Genomic DNA, 14558 nt, shown 5'->3' on the forward strand with positions numbered 1-14558 from the left:
CAGGGCAGATTTGTACACCAGATATGTAAGCCAGTTTCTTGAAAAACAGATTCTGAAAGTATAATTTTGTTGGACGAGCGATCGGAGTAATGAGCGCTTGTCCCCATACATAGCTCCTTGTGAAAGGAGCAAGCGAGCACCGGTCAACGAGATATCTCAATGATCGGTGCTCGTTTACACGGCCCACATCGGGCCTTGTAATAGTACCCCTAGTATGGGAATGAATTATCGTTTCTCCAATCGCTCATCCCCATACATTTCTATCATGTCAGCAGCACATCTCCCTGTTTGCACAGGGAGATGTGCTGCCGACAACAATAATATTTTGGGCATTTAAAATTCTACAATCAGCCGATGAACGAGCGTTGGCTCGTTCATTGGCCGATCGTTGCCCTGTTTACACAGGGCAATTATCGGGAACGAGCGTTCTGTCAACGCTCAACTGCCCTATAGCTGGCCAGTGTAAAAGGACCTTAAGTTGTCACCTGCTTGGTGGTGGTCCCAGGTATATCTTCTACCCCAGTGTCTAAGAGCTTTAAAAATTTAGATCAAATTGTATTAAAGGGTTTTTCCAATCAGAGGCATTTATGACATATCCACAGGGTACTCAGAAAAAGCATGGTTGAAAAGCAGCACACGTCTCCCAAATTTCAATCAATATGTTCTTTTATTGGTCAAACATCCAGTAAAAAATGGCAACGTTTCGACCCGTGAAAAGTGGAGGGTGTTTCTCAAGCCTTATTCACAGGATACGTCATAAATGTCAGATAGATGCGGGTCCCACCTCTGGGACCTGCACCCATCTCTAGAACGGGGCCCCTAAACCCTGTTCTACCGCTCTGTGTTGTGGCTGATGCGTGTGATTCCCGACCATGAATTACGTAGCTCGCTGAGTTACGCTGTTTCCGTACGTCCCATAGAACTGAATGGTAGTTACGGAAACAGTGTAGTTCATATGCTACACTGCTCCGGTAACTGCCATTCACTACTATGGGAGTTTCGGAAACAGCGTAGTTCAATGAGCTACGTTGTTTCGTACTTCATGTCAGAAATCACATGCTTCAGCCACAGGGTGGTAGAACAGGGTTTACGGGGGCCCCGTTCTAGAGATAGGTGCGGGTCCCAGAGGTGAGACCCGCAACTGTCTGACATTTATGACATATCCTGTGGATATGTCATAAATGTCTCTGATGGGAAAACCCCTTTAAGTAGTTGTCATTTATGCAATATCCGAATGCTTGCCTAACACTTAAAGGTAGCAGTATAAAATACTCTCTAGTGTTTACAATACACTGTCACAGTGTAATGTAAGCATTATTGTAGCAGCAATATACCAACTAAATCATCTTATCTTGTAAGCAACAAAACGTATAAACTGACTTTCCCCGGATAGATCAACACTTTGACCTAGATTTATTAATAATGGCGTATTTTGCCCCAATCTAAATGGATAGGACAGTTTACATCTTGACTATGCCCACTTCTCTCGCCTGTTTACTTTTTTGGAGTAAGAAAACCAAATTTGTTACGATTTTAGATGCAATTTTTTTTAAATGTGCTATTTTCTTCAAGATCAGTTGTAAAGTGAATAATAAATGTGGGCCATTGAGCGCAGGGCAGTATTAATAACTTAGATCATTGTTCTGTCCATTAGCTGCCTGGACCCTGGTATATTACAACATGTTATAAAAAGGGTCATAACAATTCGAAAATATTTCAGTACAACACTTGCAGCTACGTGCTTGTTACCATTATACATTTTCTTGAGGAAACAACTGTTTCTAATTGGTTGTAGTTATTTGTCGGTTTTCACAGACGCCGGCTACCTGTGTTTTACATTCTTTACGTGCTTTATCAGTTCTGTCAGATCTGACAAAGAAGAAAGGTAGTTGGAGCTGGATCAGGGTATGTGTGCTGGAATGTAAAGACAAGACTTCCAGCAACTGATATTCTTAGAAAATGTAAAGATTGCGGGGAAATTTTGACTCATTCATGAAATCCATGTCAGGCCATACAGATACAACAATATGATAAGAGTCCGCTGTAAAGAGAAGCAGCTTTAATACATACACACAGTAATTCAGAGTAAGAAAAAAATGTTTTTTTATAGTATATATATATATATATATATGTATATATATGTATATATAGACTATATATATAGTCTTTTTATAGTAAATTATACTTAAAAATGTGTACCCTAGTATATACCTAAATTGTGGTATAACGTGATGTATTAGCATATCGGTTGTAGTTGTAGGGTAACAATTATTTTTCATAAATAATTAGAATTAATCGTATTATATTAAATCAAATGCCTTTAAGACTTCAGTTTTTCCAAAACCGCGCCACTCTTGTCCATGGGTGTGTCTAATGTCACAGCTCAGCCGCATTCAAGTGAATGGGGATGAACTGCAATACCAGAGACATCCCATAGGCAAAAGAGATGTCATTTATGAGAAAAACTGATTGTTTTTTTCTAATTTCCCAGTATAATATATTATCACCTATGCACTGTACCCCCCTCCTCACTGCAGTGATGAGGATCTGGGGGGTTCGGGACTCCCATTCTCATGATTGGTAGAGCCCCCAGTGATCAGAAAATTATCACAAACTCTCTTTAATTTGCCTGACAGTTTTTTGAACTGATGCACACAAAAATAATTTTTGGGGAGGCTATTTCTGGTGAAAGTGTAGCTGGATGTAGTTCATTATAGTTACTATTCTGGGCGTTAACATTTCAGTCTTTTACCTTTTTGTACTTTTCAAACCTCTGTAGCACTGATGAATGTTTTGTGAATTTTGAATCAAAAAGAAATTTGGCATGATCTTGGAAGTGGGAGGACATTTTAGAAATGGTGGCAGAGACGACCAGGAATCTTGTAGAATGTCGCAATTGTATACTATACTATATATATATATATATATATATATATATATATATATATATATATATATATATATATATATATGGTGTGCTACACCCCAAAGCGGTTCTTTCAGTTTGGGCTCAAAAGTGATTCTGAGAGTCCTAGATGTAAAAATTTGAATGCAAAATGAATTCCTATGATGTTGTAATGCCCCAAGCTTCACCGCTATTGGGTCCAAATAATTGACAAGTTAAACGCACTTTTCAAAGTTCATATACTATCTGAAGTGGTAAAAATCTTATTGCGTAGTAAATTGGGTCTCAGAGGACAGAGATCTAATATTTTAATAGGGACACACCCTATTGACCAGGGGAATAATAACGCCCAACTATCAGTGTATTCATACATTTCCAGTAGGAATAACATATGAATTGCATAATACAGAGTCCTAAGAAAAGATGTTCCAGAATTGTTATATCATGCGGAATACAAGTAAAACAATGTCAGGAGAGATGACAAGTCTTCCCTAACACTTAATCAAATTGATGTAATGTATCATTGTTTATGTTTTTATTAGAATAATTTGATTATTACATTCTGTGCATTCGGAAAGTCTTCAGACCCTTTCATTTTTTTTTTCACATTTTGTTATGTTGAATCCTTGTGCTAAAATAAAATAAAAATTCACGTTTTCCCCCCATAATTCTGCACTCAATACCCCATAATGACAAAGTGAAAACAGAATGTTAGTAATCTTTGCTAATTTATTGAAAAGGAAAAACTAAAATTTCACATTGACATAAGTATTCAGACCCTTTACTTTGTACTAAGTAGAAGCACCAATACTTATGTCCATGTCAAATTTGAGCTTTTCATTTTTAATAAATTGGCAAACATTTTTAAACTTCTGTTTTCACTTTTTCATTATGGGGTATTAAGTGCAGAATTATGGGGAATTTCTTTTTTATTATTTTAGCACAAGGCCTCAACATAACAAAATGTAAAAAAAAGTGAAAGGGACTGAAGACTTTCTGAATTCATTGTAGCATATATACTGTGTTACTGATATTTTATTATAGAAATATAACTACCATCCTTGCCCATATACTACTGTGTAACGCCCCCCCCCCCTCCCAGGAAGAGACAAGTTATTCTAGACATAACAGGAAGTTATCTAAAATATTCTGTGTTATAGCTACATCATGTCGCCAATTAGGAAACAATTAAAATAAACTTTATTTTTCAGCACAGACTGAATATGAGCAGCTTATAATGATTTTCCCTGCTACCAATTATTTATTTGACCTGTTCTTCAGAAAAGCACTGTTGTTCTTCGCAGTTTACAATAGGGATAATTCATGCAACTATAATATGGGTTTTATCTTCTATTCTGTTTATACTAGTGTACCAGACTCTTCAAATACATCCAATAAGTCAAGTGTTCTGTGCAAGACGCTCTGCTTTCTTTCCGCTCCTTTCTTATCTAAAATGTGTCAAAATCTCATTTTCCTTCATTCTTTTGTGCTCCATACAATAAAGAGCTCCCGCTGATTGGTTTTCCTTTTCTGTTTGCAGGGTGGCGGAGTCCTTCACTACAGCAATCCCTTAATCCTGTTCCTCTTTCTGATGGCTTTCACGCTGTCCACCATCATGCAAGGGTTCCTCATGAGTGTCTTCTTCTCTAAAGCCAACCTGGCAGCCGCCTGCAGCGGAGTTATTTATTTCACACTCTACTTGCCGCACATCCTGTGCTTCGCTTGGCAGGACCGCATGACTTTCCGATTGAAAACTATGGCAGTACGTCACTGTGCAGCACTTCATAGAACACAGCCATTGCAGACTTTTAGATGAATGATTTTGCAATAATACACTAGTACCAGTACTAGATTCAAGTTCTTAGACATTAGACACGACAAGCTTATCCTTTGTAAAATCCTCCGCATTATTGAACTTATTTGTGCGTTTCATTTGTTTTGCAGAGTTTGTTGTCACCTGTTGCGTTTGGCTTTGGAACCGAATATTTATCCAGATATGAGGAGCAAGGCCTTGGGTTACAATTTGGCAACATACGGAAAAGCCCAGTGGAGGGGGATGACTACAGCTTCTTCTTCTCCATAATCATGATGCTTTTTGATTCTTTTGTATATTGGACTATTGCATGGTATATAGACCATGTGTTTCCAGGTATGCTACTCAATATGCATGGGACAAATGTGTTTCATTCACATAGTGCACAAATGCAGAACAGATACAAACCAAAATGATCCTAGTCAGTGATTATAATAATTTTGCCAAGAGTTACATCACTATGTGTGTCTATGGCCATTTGTTTTGTCACCTTTAATCCTGTTGATGTAGCTTTGGGCCACCACATGATTGGTCAGGATTCTCCTCCAAACACCTTTTCTCTGTCTATCACGTAGTATCGTTGATGCTTTGCACCCTTAAGTATACAGGTATGACACAATACTTTGACCATATGCTGAGATCTGTTGCCTCGGTTGACTTTTTCATTTGCCTCGACAGGGAAGGAAATATTAAGAAGTGGATGAATGTTGTTGGTGCATCACAGTATGATTTATATAATATTATTTGGTAACTAACACTGGTCATTCACACTAGATAAATGTTGGTGGATGCTGACAAATTTAAAGGGTCCCTCAACATTTTACAGTCATTGTATCAGGGATATTTATGACCAACTTTAGATCTAAAACTTTTACACACAAATATCTTTCATATGAATTTTGACTTGGTATTATTTTGGTATATTACTATTTTATTTCATTTCTTTGTACTAATCAAAGTGTCTTTAGGTTGAGTGGAACCCTGTGTGAGCCTTTCTATTGTAGACAGGGCTTTCTCACTTATCCAGGCAGCTGAAGCCAAAGTGAGCACTCACTCATCCAGACAGGCAGGACCAGGTATACACTCACTCATCCAGAAAGTCAGGGCCCTGCATATGTTTGCTTACACTTCTAGAAAGCCAAGGCCTGACATATGAATGCTTACTTATTCAGACACCATCACCCACTCATGTACACTGACACTGATTAATGCGCTCACTCAACACTACTTCTACACTAACTTATTCACATGGTCATCCACCCATGCCCACTTACTTATGCACACGAACCAGTGACTATACACGCGCTCGCTCAAGCGCACACATATCCCCCCATGTGCTTGTTCATAGACAAAGACATCCTCTCTTTAACTTGCTTATGCACACAGGCATGGTCCCATGGACTCACGCACAGAGACATCTTTTCTTGCACTCACTCAAGCACGTTCATTATTCACTCACACATAAACATATACACAGAAATATATAAACTTGTAGCTCACATCTAGCACTATATACACGCATGAATGGAGCACCGACTTTGCTTGTTTTTAACAGGTTATTCCCATCGTAGACATTTATGACATCTACGGCCGCCTGCTGCTGTGTCCAGATTAAATGGAGAGATGGACACTTGCTTAGCTCTTTTGGTAATTCCCATAGAAATGAATGGAGAGAGACGTCCACGGTCACCCCTACATTCATTCTCCAAGGCCGCTTACCAGGTCAGACGGAGGCTATCATTTTGGAGATGAGTGCTGTTCCCAGAGGTGGGACCTGCACATATCAGACATTTATGGCATATTTTATGTTAATAACTTTATGGTGATGGCTCCTGGGATCTGTTGGAGCTGTCAAGGAGAATGGTTGTTGATTGGTACACAGGACTGAAAATTATACAAATAAGAGAACATTTCACTTCTTGGCCAGCTTGTGTGAGGCACAAAAGAGGTGAACTAATTTCAAGAATGGCCAAGCAGCACCCCCTTTCTTGCGGGAAGGGCACTGCGTCCTGTTCAATCCAATCATCTACGTGTTAATGCCATGTCCTACTAGACAAAAGACATTATGGGTCTACTAAATTCACCTGTGTAAGATATCTATATTTTCTAGTCAGCAGTGTGCAAGCCAGACATTTGGCACTGTTTATTCATGGATACTTATTAATCTTCTTTATGTTTTTGAGTCATTACAGTCCCTGTGGTTCATTTAGTAAAATAATGTATATAGAGCTTCACCAGAATATTCTGTCTTGCATCGAGGAGTAAAAACAATAAAAAAAAAAAAGAACTTTGAAAGAATCCATAAGGCCTATATTAATGGTCACTCACTATATTCTTATTGCCCATAACATCAGAAAAGTAGGACATGCTCCATATTTCCCGGCATGGTTCTACGGCACGGACACCTATCCGTAGCGCTACGGAGAGGTGTTCGCGGCCAATAGAACCAGGCAGGTCCATAATTGCGGCCCGTACTGCGGTCCGCAATTACGGAGTTTTTTTTACAGTCGTGTGCATGGGGCCTAAATCTTTTTATTCTATTCAAAGACAAGTCTACAGAAAAAATTAAAAAGGTTCTAATGTATAATAAGATTTCTGATTAATCTCTTGATAAATACTGGTGTATTCAATAATCCAGCAGTAACATTTATTAAACCAGGCAGAAGGGGAAAACCTTTTTAGTGATACTTATTTTTTTAAATATCAACTTGTCTTATTTCGTTTCCCCATTTACAAGAGCATTACACTTTTCTTCATCAGAATGTATACACGGTCTCGTTTACAGGGCCCAGGACGGGCCGTGTAAGAGGACCATAAATGAATCTCTTTTGGCTCATCCCTACTCCCGCACTCATTATCTTTCTTCACTTTTACTAGCTGACAGAACCCATCTGGTCTGTGCACTTGAGCCCTGATAAACTACATTGTTTTGGGATTTTTGTGGATTAGCCATGCTGTGTTAAAATGAAAACATTCCCTACAATACTTTACAATTTCTAATAGGAAAATCCATGTATTTCTATGTATCTGTAGTGTTACGACCTCTATACATCTGCTCTGTCATAAAATATTATTGTTTTATTATTATTTTTATAATATAAAGAAAGGTATTATCACAGCATACTTTATTTTGGCACATACTACACACATACATGCTGTATGACATTGTTCTCTCCTTCACTTAGGCAGCAGAGACTTCTTTCCACCTCCTCTCACCACTCTAGTCTGTAATAACTCTGCTGTCCTACCTTTCTCCCTGCTGCTGCTCAAAGGGTTCTTCTCAGTCACTGCAACCTGCTGTGTGACATATGAGAGAACATTCAGCTGCAGGATAAGTCACTAAAAAGAAAAATTGTGTGCTGGGGAGCCTAAGGGGAGCTTCTACTAATAGAACCTGACTACAGAGGGGACTGTTTGTAGTCAGAGTCCACTAGTTAACTACATAATTATATATACCAGTAGCAAATACATCCAGGAGTAAAACAGCATTAAGGAGGCAAAATAAGTAATTTAGAAGGAAGGATTATAAAAAGGTATATTTGTTAAATTGTATAGCTATTGGTCCCAACTTGTCTAAAAGCTGAACTTGCACTTTAATTTTATCCAATATCTAATGATCTGGAAATTTATGGAGTGATTGATTGATTGATTGATTGATTGTCCCGAATTTGTTCCCAACACTGCTTTATGATCGAGAATCTCAAATATTAAAGGCAAAAGATTTTATTTTAGGTTGTACACTATTTGTCATTGGAATGTTATTCTAAATCCTGGACTATATCTAACATTAAACATCATTTTTACTGCACTATTCTATCAGATAAACCAATTGATAATCTGGAAGATGCTGCTTCCATGGACACCAGATTATGGGAATGTTACAGCAATTAGACTGTAAACGATCATTTAATACATTCTTCCTTTTAATAATGACTGCATGTTTAAGATTTTCTTTTTTCTACAATCAAGGTTAATATTAAAACCTGCTATATCTGTTCACCACTAATATAACATTTTATGTTTTTTAGGTGAATACGGCATACCAAAGCCATGGTATTTTCCACTTTTGCCAACATACTGGTGCAAGTTTCAGTATCCCTTGGAAGGGGATGGTAAGCAATGTCCTGTGCTAATCTTGTTAGATGAACATACAATGTACAGTCATTGTGTGACCTAGTAAATGGATTAGATCCAGTACAGTCAATGGGAATATTATTGAGTGGCTTTGAACTACTAATCGGCCTGTAATTATGATCATGGAATTACTCAGAGCTGAGTCACCAGAATTACTTTGATGCTAATGAGAAAAATCAAGTACAATGATACAGAGCTAATTCTAGTGCAAAGTAGAATGAGATAAGCTTGTCTGAAGGGGTTATTTTTGTTGTTACAAATGTAATTGGAAATATCTATTGAGATCAACAGGCCAAATCTCTGGATAGCGTTTCGGAACAAAAGTTTCTTCCTGGTTAACAATTGGTGTAATATTAGCAGTACAGTGGCTACTGTTCTATTGACTCATAATCCCATAAATACCTACCAGCTGTTCGTTTGGACACAAAACCCATGACCTTTGTATTGGGGCTCATTCAGACGAGCGTATATGTAGTCCTTGTGACGGCTGTTAAAACAACGACTGTCACTAGGACTCATGTACTTCAATGGGGCTGTTCACACGACCGTTGTTTCAACGGGGCGTGTGAAGGGTCCGTGAAAAAATAGGACATGTCCTATTTTACTGCGTGTCATGCATCCCCCATAAAATCTAGTCTATGGGGGATCTGTGACAACGCGCCCCGCACTGGTGCACCTCGGATGTGAAAAACTGCAGTCTTTCACGTCCAAGGTTAGCCCAAGTTTAGCTACGCTTGTCTGAATGTAGCCGTAGACGCTGTTGCTTTTTATTGTGTATTTCAGAATTTGTAACACAAGCCACCATTCACATTGTTATCTTAATATTACAATACAGTGATTGTGAATATTTACCTGTCACTTATAGTAATTTTCTGTAAAAGTTGGCAGAAATATGGAAACTTGTGTTCAAGGGGAGCAAGCGGCATACCCTTAAAATGGAGTGGGGGCATAAGAATATTAAATTGGTAGGGCAGGGGCGTAGCTAGGGGGGGGGCTAGTTGTTGGGTGCCGAAGAGGGTCCCAACAAGCCACTCTGCCTCGGCCAGGGTATTTAGACACAGGGTTAGGGATGCAAACCAAATCTTCTGCCCAGATGTAGGAAAGCATAGAAACGCCTCTGTGGCTATGGGTATAGCCCTAAATCATGTATGACTGAAAAACTGCTTACAAACTATTTTGTTTCATCACTTTTGCAATCTAGCAGTACATTTTTTCCAACTTCTTTATACACTGCGTGTTTATAAATTCATTGTTAACCCACAGCTGATTCTGTAGAAACAGAGCTCTCAATTCATGAACATGTGGAAGATAATCAAGGTGACGCAGAAGGTAAGGATGGGTAGAGAGAAACATACCACACATTTCGGGTAAATGTGTGGTTGTTTGGACAGAATATAGACTAAGGTATGCTGCCATAGTTTATGGGGCACATTATAAGCCTGTCTGTTTCTTACTATAGAGATTTTTGTGCCAGAAATGACTTGAAGTTCCACATTCGGACATTCCTTTATATATTTAAAATGGATATTTTCATTGTGGATATAAATGGAGACCATGTGAACTTTTAATAAGACTGGATATGTTTCATTTGTTTTGTATCCTCATCATTAGAAAAGCTTCCAGAGAAAGTTAAAGAAGCCCAGCCAGAAAAATTGGAGAATCCCAAAGAAGTTTCTGATAATAAACTTATAGCTAAAGATAGATGCAAACATAAAGTAAAGAAAGAAAAGGAGAAAGAAGAGAAGCAACTGAAGGATGAACAAGAGAAGGAAAGAAAGGACAAGGATCAGATGACTAACGGTAAAGAAAGTAACAGTAGAATAATGCTAGTAATAATAGTAAAAAGTTGTCTGGGATGTCTTCAGCAGTTAGACATAATGACATATCCTATCAAAATCACCTAGATCAGGTGACAAATATCTAATGTCTTCCCAGCCCAAGAAACACTCATCGGCCACTAGTTGTAATTTTAGACATTGTGGTCAGTAAATGCATGTCACGAGATGCGTTTTTGTGTCACAGATCTAGTTCTGATCGAAGTTCTGCCTTTATTTTACTTAAGGGATGAAAGTATAAAATGAGAGTATTTATTATCTCTGTTTCATTTTCAGCAAATTCCTTTTTTGAGCCTGAACCTCCTGGTATGATCCCCGGAGTGTGTGTTCAAGATCTGGTTAAAGTCTATAAAAATAATTACAAGCCGGCAGTGGACAGGATGAATATCACCTTTTATGAAGGCCAGATTACTGCTTTCTTAGGGCATAATGGAGCTGGGAAAACAACAGTATTGTAAGTAACGCTCATCTTCCATACTATACTACCATCTATTAGGTCAGGTCATCTTCTGCTGAGAAATGTTGGGCAAGGCTAGATTAGTAGAAGGCTATGACTTTTTTTACACAATTTATTAGTCCCCCTAGGGGACTTGAACCAGCAATCATTGGATTGCTGGTACAATACACTGCAATACTAATGTATTAAAGTATATTGTCATTTTTACAGGCTCCTGTTAAGTCCTGCCAGAGGCAGGGCTTAACAGGAGATGAAGAAAGGCTGCCCTGGGGGCCTTCATTAAGCCCCTGGGCTGCCATGGCAACCATTGGCACCCCCCAAATCGCGTTGCGTTAGGGGTGATGAGCTGTTTAACGTCTTAGATGCTGCAATCGTGATTGATCGCAGCATCTAAGGGGTTAAATGGTCAGGAACAGCTTCAATCATCACTTCACCACGATGCAATAGTATGCCATGATGCAGATAGGGGTTAAATGGATTATACAGGATTTGAAGAACATGGCTGCTCCCTAGTGTGGTATTGTAGTTCAGCCCCACTTACTTCAACTAAGTTAGACTTCGTTCATATCTGTGTGGGGGCTCCGCTCACCAGTTCCATCGGAGCTTTCCATCAGTGCATCAGTGGTACCCCTGAATGAATCCCTGACTGAAACAAATGGAAACCATCGGTTTCCATCACCATTGATTTCAATGGTGATGGATCCGATGCAAAAGGTTTCCGTTTGCCACTGTTGTTCAAGGATTCCATCGTTTTGACAAAATCCTGTAGTCGACTGCACTATTCATTCCGTCAAAACGAGGGAACCCTTGCACAACGGTGACAAACGGAAAACATTTGCACCGGATCCGTCACCATTGAAACCAATGGTGATGCAAACCTATGGTTTCCGTTTGTTTCAGTCAGGGTTCCGTTCATGGGTTCCCTTGTCGGAAAACTTAGATGGAACACCTGAACGGAGCCCTGACGCAGATGTGAACGAAGCTTTAAGCTGCAATACCACTGATACAATAAAAAAAAAAAAAAATAAAACAAAAATATTTGACCTAATAGGTGGCGAGTAAATTTTATGATATAACACAATTTGCCCATAAAGGCAAGATAACCCTATTTTCCACACTACTAACAGAAGGTTTTGAATTGTTCTATTCACATAATTCCTCATAATGAAAATAACCTTTATTAAAGGCACGTAGCCTATATTCTAAAATCAGCCTATGAGCCCAGAAACATTATCACTCATATAGATGTAATGGTCAGTCTCTGCTAACAGCAGTAGAATATACTTTCTATACTAGAGGGAAGCGTCTGCAGACCGATATCCCAGAATAGAGTCTAAACTGATGGTATGTTAAAAACATTCAACAAATCCCCCCCCCCCACCTGACACGTTTCGCCGAGATGGCATCCTCAGGGGTACAATAGGGCAATGGCGATTGCGCTATTTTTGGAAGAAGCAGCTATGTATTTCCAATCCTGTACAAACCCTTTAAAAATCTGGTTTTAGAGACCCTTTGTTTAGCATTTATGACTTCTTTGCCCTTTGGCTTTTATTATTCAACAATATTTATTTGGGCTGTTCCCTTCAGAAATCATTATGGTTTCTTGTGAACACATTTTCTCTTCTTTTATATAGGCTAAAATGCTTGTGCACTTACAATTGTTATTATTTAATGCTGATTTCTTTACTGTTTATTTCCACTTAGGTCTATAATAACAGGTTTGTTCCCAGCTACATCTGGTACAGTGTGGGTCCGTGGCAGAAATATTCAGACTCATATGGATTCCATCAGGCAAAGTCTTGGCATGTGTCCTCAGCACAATATTCTGTTTCATCGGTAAGAGATTAAACAGCCAAAAGTAACAAAATTATATAGTAACAATTGAAATCTAGAATAAGGATCAAACATTAATCATAATTGTAAATGAAACTATTTTTGTCAATATACATTGTCCAAATACAAAATGTTGGCAGAAAGAAGGGTCACAACACACTTCTCTCCTACCATAGATACAGAGGTAGTCTTAGCACCATTCCCTCCTTTCCCAGGATAGGGGTTACTGCAAGCACAAACCCGCAGGGGACACCCAGAAATGGTCCTCATTTTGATTTGATTTTTTTCTATGAGCCTCTTCTCCTCTTTGTAAACACTTGAACTCCAGTTTGCACTGCTGCATTAAAGGGAATGTGTCGCTAGAATTTTATTTTTATTTTTTAGTTAAACAGTTAGTGTATAAATGATTAAACATTGTTCTAATTTTTTTTAATTTTTTCACGAGTCAGGAAATATTATAAATTTGATTCTAATTTATAACATTTCCCAGTGCTGGTCACTAGATAGAGCAATTCCCAAAATTGCAGCATTGGCATGTGGTAAAGCAACCACATTGCTTTATGCTGCAAAATTTGAGAATACACACTCGCTCTAGTGAGCTCACAGAATCCCCCCTCCCTTATCCTGGCTAGTGCCAGGAGAAAGGAGGGGATTGAACGGTCAACCCTCCTACACTGTGTGTCGCCATTTTTTGAGCTAACACACAGTGTAGTAGGTTTACATACAGTAGTAATCACACACTAAAACACGAACATACACAGAAATAACTTACCTGCTCCTGCCGCCGGCGCTCCCTCCGGTCCGTCCGCTCCGTCTGCTCCCTCCGCTCCAAGTGCTTGCTTCAGAACACAAGTCCGGAAGCCGCGACCGGAAGTAGTAATCTTACTGTCCGGCCGCGGCTTCCGGTCCACAAGAAAATGGCGCCGGACGTCGCTCGGCCGAAGACCTTCAATTTGGACTGTGTGGGAGCGGCGCATGCGCCATTCCCACACAGACGGCGTACAGCATAGTGGATGGAACGGATACTCTATGGGGCTGTATGTGCCGTATTCCATGTCTGTATGTGTCGTTAATCGACACATGCAGAGATGGAAAAAAAAATGGCAGCACCCATAGACAAGAAAAAGTTACAAAATAAAAAAAAGTAAAACACACAAATAAATAAAACATTTTTTAATAAAACACTAAAAGCAAATTGCTATAAAAAAATTTTTTTTGCGACACTCGTCCTTTAAGTTTCCTTTGCAAGAATGAATAATAAGGGCCAGTTCACACTGAGTTTTTCTACGTGTTTTTTGATGCGGAAAACGCACCAAAAAACGGCCAAAAATGCCTCCCATTTCAATGGGAGGCGAAGGTGTTTTTTTTCCCGCGAGCGGAAAATAACAACTCACAGGAAAAAGAAGCGACATGCCCTATCTTCAGGCGTTTTCGTCTCTGAACTCCAATTGACATCAATGGGAGGCAGAGAAAGCGTATTTCACTGCATTTTTTACCTGCGGCGCTCAATGACTGCGGGCAAAAACCGCCACGAAAAATGCAGCAAACGGCTTGCAGGCAGATCAAAAATCTGCCTCAGAA

At 39.1% G+C, this 14558-nt stretch overlaps 1 protein-coding gene across 4 annotated transcripts in view; it reads left to right on the forward strand.

The window, feature by feature from the left end:
- The window catches only part of ABCA4 (ATP binding cassette subfamily A member 4), a 134047-nt gene that overhangs the window by 67985 nt on the left and 51504 nt on the right, over positions 1-14558 (forward strand). For 3 of the 4 annotated variants that reach the window (XR_012849982.1, XM_075833185.1, XM_075833188.1), the window contains exons 16-22: positions 4446-4667; positions 4850-5054; positions 8747-8830; positions 10116-10181; positions 10464-10652; positions 10964-11141; positions 12849-12980. Coding sequence is in view for 3 of the 4 variants with exons in the window: in XM_075833185.1 (XP_075689300.1) it covers positions 4446-4667; positions 4850-5054; positions 8747-8830; positions 10116-10181; positions 10464-10652; positions 10964-11141; positions 12849-12980 (1076 nt within the window). In the remaining variant the exon portion in view is untranslated. The remainder of the gene's footprint in view (positions 1-4445; positions 4668-4849; positions 5055-8746; positions 8831-10115; positions 10182-10463; positions 10653-10963; positions 11142-12848; positions 12981-14558) is intronic. The other variant, XM_075833187.1, reaches the window with a different exon arrangement.

The sequence above is a fragment of the Rhinoderma darwinii genome, chromosome 7, assembly GCF_050947455.1.
Source record: "Rhinoderma darwinii isolate aRhiDar2 chromosome 7, aRhiDar2.hap1, whole genome shotgun sequence".
Lineage (NCBI taxonomy): Eukaryota > Metazoa > Chordata > Amphibia > Anura > Rhinodermatidae > Rhinoderma > Rhinoderma darwinii.